The sequence below is a fragment of the Engraulis encrasicolus genome, chromosome 19 (genome assembly GCF_034702125.1).
Source record: "Engraulis encrasicolus isolate BLACKSEA-1 chromosome 19, IST_EnEncr_1.0, whole genome shotgun sequence".
Lineage (NCBI taxonomy): Eukaryota > Metazoa > Chordata > Actinopteri > Clupeiformes > Engraulidae > Engraulis > Engraulis encrasicolus.
In genome coordinates this window covers 50512007-50524994 of record NC_085875.1, presented here as the reverse complement: position 1 = coordinate 50524994, position 12988 = coordinate 50512007, and the positions used below count along the sequence as shown (strand labels likewise).

Sequence of the window (12988 nt, the reverse complement as noted above, 5' to 3'; positions counted from 1 at the left end):
TGTATTGGTAGCACTGAGCTATTGGTCTGGACCTTTAGATCTGGGGTATTGTGCTGTGCCTGAACTGGAGCGTTGGCTGGCAAAGCTCTCGGGTTCGAGCCTCAAGTCTCGAAGTAGCGCAGCTGACCTCAGCTACAGACGCTTTGGCGACACTATATGTCAACAATCAGCCTATTTGACTTAAAGAGCCAGAGAGAAAGACATGGGAGAACAAGAGATCGGTTATTTCCCCCATCATTGCATTTCCTGTTATGTCCATGAGATAAATGAAATTTGTCATTCAAATCAAAACAAATTAATCTGGGCGGATATTTATAGAGACGGGGGGAAGGCAAAAATGTTTTGCAGTTTAGGTAGATAGATTAACTGATGCAAAAATGTGCACGCACGCACGCACGCACGCACGCACGCATGCACGCATGCACGCATGCACGCACGCACGCACGCACGCACACACACAGTAGGGGAATTCGGTGCAGACAGAGGGAATAGGTGATAGGAACAAATTCTCTGGCAGTGTAGCATTATGATTTGGCATGTCAATAAAGCAAATAAAGTTGAAAGGACATTTACTGTGGAGAACAGAAATGCTTTGATGCTGAGGTGAGGTAGATAGTGGAAAGCACCTGGGCACACACACACACACACACACACAAAAACACACACACACACACACACACACACACACACACACACACACACACACACACACACACACACACACACACACACACACACACACACACACACACACACACACACACACACACACACACACACACACACACACACACACACACACACACAGCGGGGGAATGCGAGACAGATCAAGAGGGAAGGGTGAGATTGATTGGAGCAGAGTCCTGGAGAGTGCATATCTGAGATACCCAGAAGAGAGATGGAGAGACTGTGAGAGACGGCGGGAGTATGATAGAGACTGCACGGGTGCGATATGAGCTCTCATAACTTCAGAGAGATGGAAGAACCGGAGGTGGGGGTGATAGAGAAAAGCAAATGACAACAAGCTGTTGATCAATCAGCAAGCTGATAAAACCAGAGCTAGATATAAAGCTGTAAAGATGAAGAAAGTGTAAGAAGACAAGATGTGGAGAGGGCATGATAGTGTGTGTGTGTGTGTGTGTGTGTGTGTGTGTGTGTGTGTGTGTGTGTGTGTGTGTGTGTGTGTGTGTGTGTGTGTGTGTGTGTGTGTGTGTGTGTGTGTGTGTGTGTGTGTGTGTGAGAGAGAGAGAGAGAGAGAGAGAGAGAGAGAGAGAGAGAGAGAGAGAGAGAGAGAGAGAGAGAAAGAGAGAGAGAGAGAGAGAGAGAGAGAGAGAGAGAGAGAGAGAGAGAGAGAGAGAGGGACAGAGAGTGTGTCTGTGTGTGTGCGTACATGCCTGCGTGCGTGTGTGTGTGCGTGCGTGCGTGCGTGCGTGTGTGTGTGTTTACAGTGAACATCTAATTTCAGAGCCCCAGTGCATTTGCTCATTTGCTTGGTAGAGTGTTCGTTTGCTTTGGTCTGCAGCCTCAGTCTCAGGTCCTGTGGCTGATATCTTTGATATGACATTATGAAAATAACTGCGGAAGTTATGATTTAGCCTAGAGCGATAAATAAAGATAGCTAAGATAACATCATATCAGGCCAGGTCACAAAGGCAATAGCCTACCTAGAGTATAACACACATGTGCAGTGACTGGATTTTTGCAATCAAAGTTTGTACCACTGATTGTAGCCCCTTAACACACACCGTTCCACCTTTGAAATGTTGTAATAGTGAAAAAAATGTAACTCCCATAGTACGACATCATTATGACAGTGCACAGTGTCATCACAACTTGGTCATTGCCATTCTGGTAACAGCTAATTTATAACAGGGGCCGTATCTTGAGCGGTTCATTGTGTAAGTGAGATGACGTGAGTGTGTGGCCAATCCCATGGTGGACTTTTAAACAGTATACACAGTATAGTATGTAAATAAACGTAGCTAATGCACCATTATGTCACACTACATACCATAGCAAGGAAGTGATCTTCGGCTGAATTGTGAAGAACATGTGGGGGAGTGTGTTTATGCGAGACAGCGAGAGAATGACAGATTATGTGAGTTAGCGAGAACATGAAGGTTTACGTGAGCAAATGATTTATTGAACGAGTGAGAGAGTGTACATAGGCTAAGGTGCAGATGTGTTTACTCCAATGGATGATAGGGCTAGCAAGCTGGAGGGCAAGGGAGATTGAGTAAAAGGCGGTGCGAGTGAGTGCAAGAGAGTTTATGTAAAAGGATGTGTGAGTGAGAGAGTGTTTAGTCTGGAGTGCATGGGTTTGCAGGTAATGTGAAATAAGTATGTGAGAAGAGAAGAGAAGAGAAGAGAAGAGGACTGGGACACAACTTCAACAGGAACTCCAACAGGAAATGGGCATTCAGCCCAGCCACTCAGGACTCCCCCCACAGAGAACTGTACTCAGATCAGGTACTTCAGCTCAGTCGCTCAGGTCTTCCTCCCAGACAGGGCCGCTCATGACAGCTTTTGCCGGGCCCGGGACAAAACCATCTGGAAATACCCCCTTCTCAAAACATATAATACAATGGGGGTTCCAATTCTGGGCGACTTTTTTCTCTGGGCCCAGGACAACTGACCCCTTTGTCCCCTGCCCCTGTCACAGGGAACTGCACTGAGATCAGTCAGTTCAGTGCTTTCACTAAAGAGCTCCCACAAAGAGAAAGGTATAAAAATAAAGTACTTCAATGCTATCACTCAGGGGGCAGGTTCAAAAGGGTCAGTTGTCCCCTGTCCAGAGAACGATGGGGGTGGCGGAGGGTGGGCGGTACGTAGTGGAGTCAACAATGATCGATTCTGCGATCCAATCCAATGCGGGGCATGGACGATCCGATTCAATGTGGCAAGTTCCAGAATCAATGCGGCATTTTTTTTACGTTTCAATTACTTCCGTGGATATTTCGGGAGCAAATGCATGTTGAATTAAATAAACGTACTTCAAAGCATTGCAAGACTGATACAGACTGATCCAGACTGATACAGAAAACAGCCAATAAATTGTTGTTCAGTATCTCTCCCTCCTGAAAGTTGCAAAAACGACTCTTTCCTAAGTGATTCTTTTAAGACAATGAGGAAATAGTTTTAAGGGAATTTATTGGTGACCAATGGTAGATAAAGTCATCTCTTCTGAAAACAAATCCTATACATACCCTCCCACACCTAGCAAGTAGAGCTCACAAAGCTGTGTGGAACTACACAGGTCTGGCGAGAGTCAAGGGAACTGAAAGGAGATCAGGTACACATGGTCATGGTGCATGTCCAAACGGCTTGGGAACACCCTATCACATATAGAATAGAATAGAATAGAATAGAATAGAATAGAATAGAATAGAATAGAATAGAACATAATCGAATACCTAATGGACAAAATGGACTCATTAGTTTCAATGTAGGGCTACATATTCCCAAATCACCTTGTATCACCTGTCCAATTCAATCAGGTGTTCATTCAACTAGCCAAGGACCTGGTTGAATTGAACAGCTATAACCAAGTCATTTGGAATATACGGAAACGAATTGCAACTGAAGAATCTATTTTTAAAGATCTTCCCCTGGCCTAACCGTATCGCGGACACTGGATTACTATGCCGGCGACCCGGGTTTGATTCTGGCCCAGGTCATTTGCCGATCCTTCCAATTTTGCCATCACTGCCTGTTACTGTCACATACAGTGAAATGGGAAGCATCTCCTCATCCCCTGCAGACAGCACCATGGAACTACGTAAATAAAAAGTTGTGCAAGAAAAGAATTGTGAAAATGGGGGTAGGGTGCACAGTACTGAGGCATTACGCGTGTACCCACAATGCACACATCCCAAAAGAGGATGTAGGCTGGATTTCCTCTCTCACACACACTCTATCCTTGTCTGTCTCACTTTCTCTTCCTCATCGACTATGTGCACACACGTGTGTGTGTGTGTGTGTGTGTGTGTGTGTGTGTGTGTGTGTGTGTGTGTGTGTGTGTGTGTGTGTGTGTGTGTGTGTGTGTGTGTGTGTGTGTGTGTGTGTGTGTGTGAGAGAGAGTGACAGAGATAGAGTATTTCCCACAGATGGTCCATGGTGTTGTGCAATGCTGTTGGCTGGGAACATGTACTCTAAAGCTCTGCAATTGAAAAAGCTTTCAATTAGATGAGGACCAGACCAGGCCCACATTGCAGCAGTATAGGAGCAGGTCACACAGTGGTGAAGAGAAAATTATGTGTGTGTGTGTGTGTGAATGTGTGTGTGTGTGTGACAGCTTTGGCCGGGCTGATACCTCTGTCCCCCCTCCATGTCGGCTTCCCAGTGTGTGTGTGTGTGTGTGTGTGTGTGTGTGTGTGTGTGTGTGTGTGTGTGTGTGTGTGTGTGTGTGTGTGTGTGTGTGTGTGTGTTGCTTAGTCTTGGCAGAGATGGTTGATGGTTGTTGGTTCTTCATGATATTTGGCTTTGGCATCTCTGAACCCACAATGAACCCAGTGCAGTGTCTCAATGTCTATGTGCAAGTACATGCTATAAATCAGAGCTTCACATGCGAAGACCACTCCTCCTATTAACAAAATAGCTTGACAACAGGACCTCTCCTTGGATGAGTGTAGCATCACAAGACTCGTAATATATATATATATATACATATATACAGTACCAATTGCTGCGATCCCAACATTTTTTCTTGTTAGTATGTTTATTTTGCTTTATTTATTATTATTATTTTTTTAAATTGTGGGGGAGGGGGCTTTTTGGGCTTTATTATTACAGGACAGTGTGAGAGTAGACAGGAAATGATTGGGGGAGAGAGACAGGGCAGGACCGAGAAATGACCCCGGCCGGACTCGAACCGGGGTCCCCGTGGGCAATGTAAGCACAAATGTGGGGTCTGCGCCACATCATTCCCTATTTTGCTTTGTTTTTTTACGGCTGATAGATTAGATAGATTGAGTTCAGATTCTGTGGGCAGACCTAAATGATCCACACATCTACGCACAATCTCAAAAAGGTTTGTGTGTGTGCTTGTGTGTGTGTATGTGAGGCAGAGATAGAGAGAGAGAGAGAGAGAGAGAGAGAGAGAGAGAGAGAGAGAGAGAGAAACTGACATGCATGGTTATACTGTATGTAAATGCATAGATAAACAGACAAATAACCACACATTGCATAGCTGGAGCTGTTTGGCAACCAGAAGTTACAGGTTCGAGCCCTGCTCTGCCACCGGTGTGTGAATGATAATGTGAATGTGTGGCATACAATGTAAAGCACGTTGAGTGCTCAAAGGAGTGGAAAAGCGCTATATAAATGCAGTCCATTTACCGTTACAGTATATTGACGTCAGAAGTCCACATTAGCGATGTGGTCGGCAAACATCTCACTGCTATCCTGCATCTGCTACTGTCAACATTAATAATTCAACCGCCATCATTTCTCCTAAACCACAGTAGCACTGCTGGGAACTGGGAAACAGACCAACCGACCAACACACACACGTCATCGTGACGTTATTAGAACACTTATCTATGTAAGTGGAGAGAGGTCAGCATCCCCACAGGGGCGGACCAAAATGGCCCAGGGCCCCTATAGGCTACAGGTTGCTATGGGAGCCCCGGAAGGCAAATTTCGCATAATTAATATAATTAAAGAGTGTCATAATTATGAGCTAGGAATTAAGGATAACGTGTCCGCAGCGCCAACTATGGAGAGGAGTATTAACAAGATTTCAAACTGACACGACAGATTCATTTTTCAATATTGCATCTTGTCATAATTCTCCCTTTTTTTAACTTTTGGCCAATCGGTGCCCCTGTGGCAGGTGGGGGTGCCTAGGCTGCAGCCATATCTAGCCTCCCCCACCCCACTGTTCTGTTTTTGTGATGTTTTTTTGCTGGGGGCATGGCCACGGCTACAGAAGGGGGGTTGGTTGCCCGAGTACTGTGTAACGATGTATTATTTTGTGTAAATTACGGTCTGTAGTCTTTGTAATGGAATGTACAGTACGGCAAGAGATACATGGGTGGTTCGTTCTGGTTTCCTCCTCTCCAGACCCGATTGCGGCTTGATATACTGAAACAATGCAGGCCAAGACCACACTATAGTGGATCCATATGGACAATCATCATGTAATGCTGAAAATGACGTTACCCATAATGTCCCCTCCCTCCCCATAGTGATTGCCAGACATACTCTTACACATATGTAAAGCCCCTACACTGTATGAACTCACGTCCCATACAGTCTCCACATCTATGCCAGACATACAAGCTTCCAGTGTAAAGCCTCTGAGCTTTATGAACTCATGTCCCAATCTCTACATCCATTGCTGAAAATGACGCCTGCCATTATGTGCCCCCCTGCCCTCCTTAGTGACTGGGCAGGCATACTCTTATGTGTAAAGCCCCTGAGTTATATTAACTCGCATCCAAATCTCTGTCTGTCCTTGCCACCAAGGAGTCTGATGAAGAGCGTGTAGCTAAAAAATGTTCACTTAGGAAAAAATAAAAGAAAAAGCAAAACGGGAGCAAGTGTGTGGACACTCAACTTTATTTTTAATAGCCATCTGTCCTTGCCACCAGCGATTTCCTTTAAATGTGTTCTACAAACTGTACATATGAGGTAAAGTCTACAACACAGTTGACTCCTTGATGCAATTCGGTCATTGTTGTTGAAACAACAATCACATCAGCGGCAAGTTCCAGGAAGCTTCCCGAATCCTACAGGATCAGATCAGCGTCAAAGAATGTACATCTCTAACAAGGAGTGAAACTCAGGTCTTTTATGGGAAACAGTCAATAGGGGGCGGTTTGAGTCAGTTTTGAGTCAAAGTTGAAGAATTTCCGATAGTTACATCAGTGTAGTTTTACCGTATTATGTAGAAATCCTATACACATTTCCAATGCATTCCAATGTAATTTGTCTCATATTCATTCCAGAATGGCGGCCGAAAATCATGGGGCGGCAGAGTGTTGCTATGGGACGTTGTACTAGCTGTCGTTTCTTGTTAGATCCACCTTCTTTGCCAGCGTGCGTAGCCAAGTCGTCGGATCGAGTTTTAAAGTGGTGCATTTTTTCCCCTTTCATTCTTTATTTCTTAACCATGTTACTGCTGCAGTAAACGTTGAAGGAGCCTAATTTAGGGACCCCAAAAGTGGGGGTGCAAATGCACCGGTGCATCCCCTTTTCCAATACCTATGTGCATAGCTCATGGAGCTGAGCGAAACCACACAGCTCTGGAGAGAGTCATTTTTATTTTATTTTTCTTATTCCTTTTGATAACTTAGTCTGCCATGTCAGGTAAAGTTTGAAATCTTATTAATAATGGTTTGGAATTATGACACCATCTATGTACTTTTTGTTAAGAAATGTGCACTCCAAGCCGTAGCCTAGGGGGCCTGCCCCAGTCTTCTTAATCTGGCCTTGGGGATGATTGGTTGGCATTAACTTCCCCCCGCCCCCTTATGTGTAAGTGTTCCAATTTGTCACTGCTGGGCAGAATTCCTGCATTAGCCACAGGAGTGTGTTAGCAATTAACACTGAGGTCGAACTCCTCAGTGTTTTCAGATGCCAAAAACTGAACCACCCAATCAGGCGCTCAGAGGACAAAAAAACAAACAAACACCCAATCAGACAAACGCTCACCGGCGGCAGCCATTTATTTTTAACCAATTTACAATTTGGTGCTCCGCATACGTACCCTCATACGGGAAAACTGCACGCTTAATGACAACTGTACTTCCATCCAACCAGTGAAGCGAAACCTTCTGTCCTGAGTATGTGGTGTGTGTGTGTGTGTGTGTGTGTGTGTGTGTGTGTGTGAGAGAGAGAGAGAGAGTGTGAGTGTGTGTGTGTGTGTGTGTGTGTGTGTGTGTGTGTGTGTGTGTGTGTGTGTGTGTGTGTGTGTGTGTGTGTGTATGAGATTGTGTGTGTGTGTGTGTGTGTGTGTGTGTGTGTGTGTGTGTGTGTGTGAGAGAGTGTGTCTGAATGTGTGTGTGAGATTGTGTGTCTTGTGTGTGAGAGAGAGTGTGTCTTGTGTGTGAGAGAGAGTGTGTCTTGTGTGTGAGAGAGAGTGTGTCTTGTGTGTGTGTGTGTGTGTGTGTGTGTGTGTGTGTGTGTGTGTGTGTGTGTGTGTGTGTGTGTGTGTGTGTGTGTGTGTGTATGAGATTGTGTGTGTGTGTGTGTGAGAGAGTGTGTGTGTGTGTGTGTGTGTGTGAGAGAGTGTGTCTGAATGTGTGTGTGTGTGTGTGTGTGTGAGAGAGAGTGTGTCTTGTGTGTGTGAGAGAGAGTGTGTCTTGTGTGTGTGAGAGAGAGTGTGTCTTGTGTGTGTGTGTGTGTGTCTTGTGTGTGTGTGTGTGTGTGTGTGTGTGTGTGTGTGTGTGTGTGGTGTGTGTGTGTGTGTGTGTGTGTGTGTGTGTGTGTGTGTGTGTGTGTGTGTGTGTGTGTGTTTGTGTGTGTGTGTGTGTGAGGGTGTGTGTCTGAATGTGTGTGTGAGATTGTGTGTGTGTGTCTGTGTCTGTGTGATAGTGTGTGCGTGTTTTGAGACGTTCTGCTTAGACTCTGCTTCCAACCAGTGAAGTGAAACGTCCTGTCCCGAGTATGCGGTTGGCGTGTGCGTGTGCGTGTGCGTGCCTGCGTGTGTGTTGAGATGTTCTGCTTATTAGCCTTTAACAGTGTGTGGCCTGAAGCTTTCCCCACATGCTGCAGGTTCTGGCTGGAACAGGAACGGATTATGACTTCATGGGCTCCTGGACCAATCAACAAGAAAGCCCCCCCCCCGCATGAGCATTGTAAGTTTACAGAAAAGGTAGGCCCATGCAGTAAATCCATCCTGGGGTTGGGACTAGGTCATCAGGTCAGGGACAAAGTCATCTGAACGGGCCCTTCTCTCAATACATACAATGGAATTGGCACCCAACTCTGGCCCCCTTCTATCTCCCTGGGCCCAGGACAACTGACCCATTTGTCCGACCCGTTGGTGGGCCTGGGGTTAGGGTTAGAGAACGAGATGGCGCCTGACGTGAGCTTTCCATCACGCAGCGCTTGTGGAATGACGGGGCGAGTGTGTGTGTGTGTGTGTGTGTGTGTTTGTGTGTGTAATGATGGGGTGAATGATGGGAATCTCGTCAGGACATTATGGAGACCATCAGGAGTAAAAAACACATGGTAACAGGAAAACAAGCACGAAACACCCATGCATGCACGTATGCGCACACCCACACACACCCACCCACCATGCTCCACTCCAGCGCACCATTAAGACATTACTACTACTCTGGGGTGAATTTCTCGAAACCAAAGTTGCTTACTACATTAGCTACTTTGTTGCTTTCAATGCATTTTCCCATTGGCAACTACCGAAGTTGCTAACAGGCTAACAACTTCTCTTTTGAGAAACTCACCCCTGGTCTTTTACGAGGCTTCTGGAAACAATGCAGCTAGGACGTGCTGTGGAGCCAGGAGGCTTCAGTTCGTGACAACGGGGTGACACGCATGGCAAGGGACCAGGGGGAAGAAGGCACCTCATCATACGAAGTCTGGTTCGTATGGCAAGAGCACAGGGCGAAGAAGGCAGCTCATCATATGAAGTCTGGTTCACTGAGAAAAGGGAAAACAACAGGAGGGAGGAAGAGGAGGAGGAGAAGGAGGAAGAGGTGAGGGCGAAGGCACCTCATACGCAATTTGGTTTACTGAGAAAGGGGAAAACATATAGCAGGCAGAAAAGGGGGAGGAAGAAGAAGAGGAGTAGGAGGAAGAAGAGGAGGAGGAGGAAGAGGAGGAGGAGGAGGAGGAGGAGGAGGAGGAAGATGACGAAGAAGAGGTGAGGGGGAAAGCATCCATATACAGTTTGGTTTACTGACAAAAGGGGAAAACGGACTGACATTTAACAGGAGGGAGGAAGAGGAGGATGAGGAAGAGCAGCAGGATCAGGAGAAGGGGGGAGGAAGAGGAGGAGGAGAAGAGGAGGAAGAGGAAGAGGGGAAGAAAGAGAGGAGAGGAGGAAATGGGAGCAGTGCGAGAAGGAGGATGTAAATTGGACAAAAAAAAAAGATAAGAAAATACTTTCAAATGTTTAAATTCCAGGAAAAGTGTTTTTTTTTATGGGTAACATAAAAGACAAATGAAATACCAACATTATGCTCTGCTGGGTTTTTTACAGATAAAGGTATGAAAAACAATAAATAGGCCTCTGCAGGAAAGAGCAGATAAGAAAAACAATAGCATTCAATGACATGGCATTTAGACATGGCCCATTAAGACCCATTCCTGAGCAAAACGTGCAGGCACGCGCGTGTGTCTGTGAGCACATTGTGTAGGCCAGAGTGAGTGTGAGTGTGAGAGCATGTGTGTGAACGTTATGTATGTTAGTGTGTGTGTGTGTGTACATTGTTTATGACAGTGTGTGTGTGTATGTCCAGGGCTGTGAGATGGATGTCTTTGTTTGAGACTGGGGAGTAGAGTTTCCTCTCTCTCTCTCTCTCTCTCTCTCTCTCTCTCTCTCTCTCTCAGAGTTCAGAGTGTGTGAGAGGTGAGGGGGTGTTTGCAGGCGTCCTAGAGCCTCGTCTTTCATCAGGGTCCTTCTCTCCCTCTTTCCTCCTCTCCTCCTTCCTCCTCCTCCTCCTCCCTCTCTCCTCCACCTCTTTTGTCCTCTGCTTCTCCCCCTCCAGGCGTTTCTCTCCAGCGCTGCTTGTGGTATCTGTGGCAGCCATCTTATTTCTGGGGCTCTTCTGGGCTGCATAGCCTGGTGGCATCTCTTTGTCCCTCATGGAGCTCCTCTGGGCTGCGTACCCTGGCATCTCCTGGTCCATCACCGACAGGAAGTCAAAGAAAGGCCTGGAGGGAGGCCACTTTTCATCTGGAACCAAACCTGAGGGAAGAGGAGATCAGGGTAAGGTAGGGTACAGTACAGTCAAAGTTCTTGTAGTTTAAGTTACCTCACTCGGCTAGCCAGGCCGCACCCTACTAAGTGATGCAACACCTTCTGCGTTACTTCTTGTAAGGCCACGAGCAACATACATATTGTTTCTGAGCTCCGTAAAAATTGTGAATTACACCAACGGCCATGGGTGCATGTTCGAGGCAGTGACGTGATTTAATTGGGACTAAGAAAATCTTTGGTTTAAGCTTCGGCACAGCCTTTTCTGGCTTCGACCCATAGCAAGCCAAGGGAGTCGCGTCAACCATGTCATTAGGCAAACGTTAATAGTTATGCAAGGGATCAGACCAAGTCTTGAACAGAGATTTGCAAGTGGATGGTAATCAGGCAATCATTTGGCGGCTATCTTGGCGACACCTTCGGGGGGTTATTTCACAGCTTAGAAAGACCAGACCCTCTGAAAATGAATGCCAAACCATGAGCTTAGGACTGTCATCATCATCATTTGGATAAAAAAAGTGTATTAAGCTGGTGTGTTCAGTTGCATGCTGTGAATCAAAATAAAGCTTTTTAAGGCACCTTTCTCACTTGTTGTTTTGACACTGTTCAAGCAAACTACAGTTTTGGGTTGAAGGGGAAGAATGAGGAGGTGTGGTATGAGGTGGGACTGGATGGAGATGGGTTGAAAGAGCAGAAAAGGTGGGGAAGTGTGTGTGTGTGTGTGTGTGTGTGTGTGTGTGTGTGTGTGTGTGTGTGTGTGTGTGTGTGTGTGTGTGTGGTGCAGGGGGGTGGAGAAGGAGAGGGAAGAAAAACAACACAGGCCTCATCAATCATGCTTCACCCATCAGCCTCAGGACAGGACCCAAATAACATTCAAAACGCCCACATCAGGGGGAGAGGGTGGTGCCCAGGCTCAACTGTCTTTAAAACAACATATTTGTCCGCAATCAAGTGCTCGAGAATGGATCCGGATGTCAAATTTGTGCATTTGATGTGCAAATGTTTCATTACCGCTTTGCACGAACCCAGAAGAAAGACGCCTCTAAAACTATGGTGGTGGTACTCCTCCATGCTGTGAGTTGTAATCCAATATAGCGTGACGATGCACAGCGTTGGCTATCACAGCATTGCAGGGCCAACCGCTTGACGGTACATGCACACCAACGGCGCGGACATCCACAGTACGTCCACAGACCGTGTCCGTTATCAGTTATCAACGGTTAAAATGCATGAAAACAAATCATGCCTTGCACACAGGAATGCGGTGTAAGCGTGGTGCATGTCCATCCCGACCGGACATGTCCGCGTTGCTCCTTGAAAATAGAACTCGAGTCTATTTTCCTGCGCGGACGTCCGCGTTCAATGCGCGGCTCCCATTGAAAATGAATGGCTGCTGCCCGCGGATAGAACGTGGACGTTAACGGAGCAGTGTGAAAGGCAGCCCGCGAACCTCTCGGACTCGCACTGCTCACGGAGACGTTTAGGAAACGTGCCGTCTGTGTGTGCATTTACTGTGACTCTGCATACATGCCGTTGGCGATCAAAGCATTGTAGGTGAAGACTGTAACCAGAGCTGGACTGGTAATCTGGCAAAGAGGGCATTTTCCCGGTAGGTTTGACAGTCCTCAGGGGCCGATGCTGTTGCTGTTGTTGTTGTTGTTGATTTCCTGGGAATTGGACCACAAATTAGAGGGGGAGGCCCATTGTTCCATTGTCAATATAGACAGTGGATTTAGCCAGTCAAGATATTAAAGTGGCCTTTGGATGTGTTAGGGGCCAGTCTATGCCAAAAGTTGTTCGGGTCATTTTTTGATCCCAGTCCAACCCTGAGTGTGACTGTGCGCAACATTGGCTATCACAATATTGGCTATCACTGCACTGGCGATGGACATCACAGCATGGGTGTTCAGTGGGAGCTCGACCGGGAACGTGAGATTATGGACAGCCAAGGCAATGCATACCGTATTCCCTGCTGTTCCCACTACAATCATCAGAACATATGAAAGCAGAGATGAGAAGAGTAGAGAGGGTAGGTGAGGAGAGAAAAGGAAAGGGGGGGGGGGGGTTGTCTGGACCAGGCACGTGAGATTAAGTCAAAGG

At 46.6% G+C, this 12988-nt stretch overlaps 1 protein-coding gene across 1 annotated transcript in view; it reads right to left on the bottom strand.

Annotated features, from left to right (window-relative positions):
- Positions 1–10083: 10083 nt before the first annotated feature.
- txndc16 (thioredoxin domain containing 16) overlaps positions 10084–12988 on the bottom strand; it is a 55160-nt gene continuing 52255 nt past the window's right edge. The window contains exon 19 of the mRNA XM_063184648.1: positions 10084–10879. Coding sequence (XP_063040718.1) covers positions 10518–10879 — 362 coding nt within the window. The 3' untranslated portion in view covers positions 10084–10517. The remainder of the gene's footprint in view (positions 10880–12988) is intronic.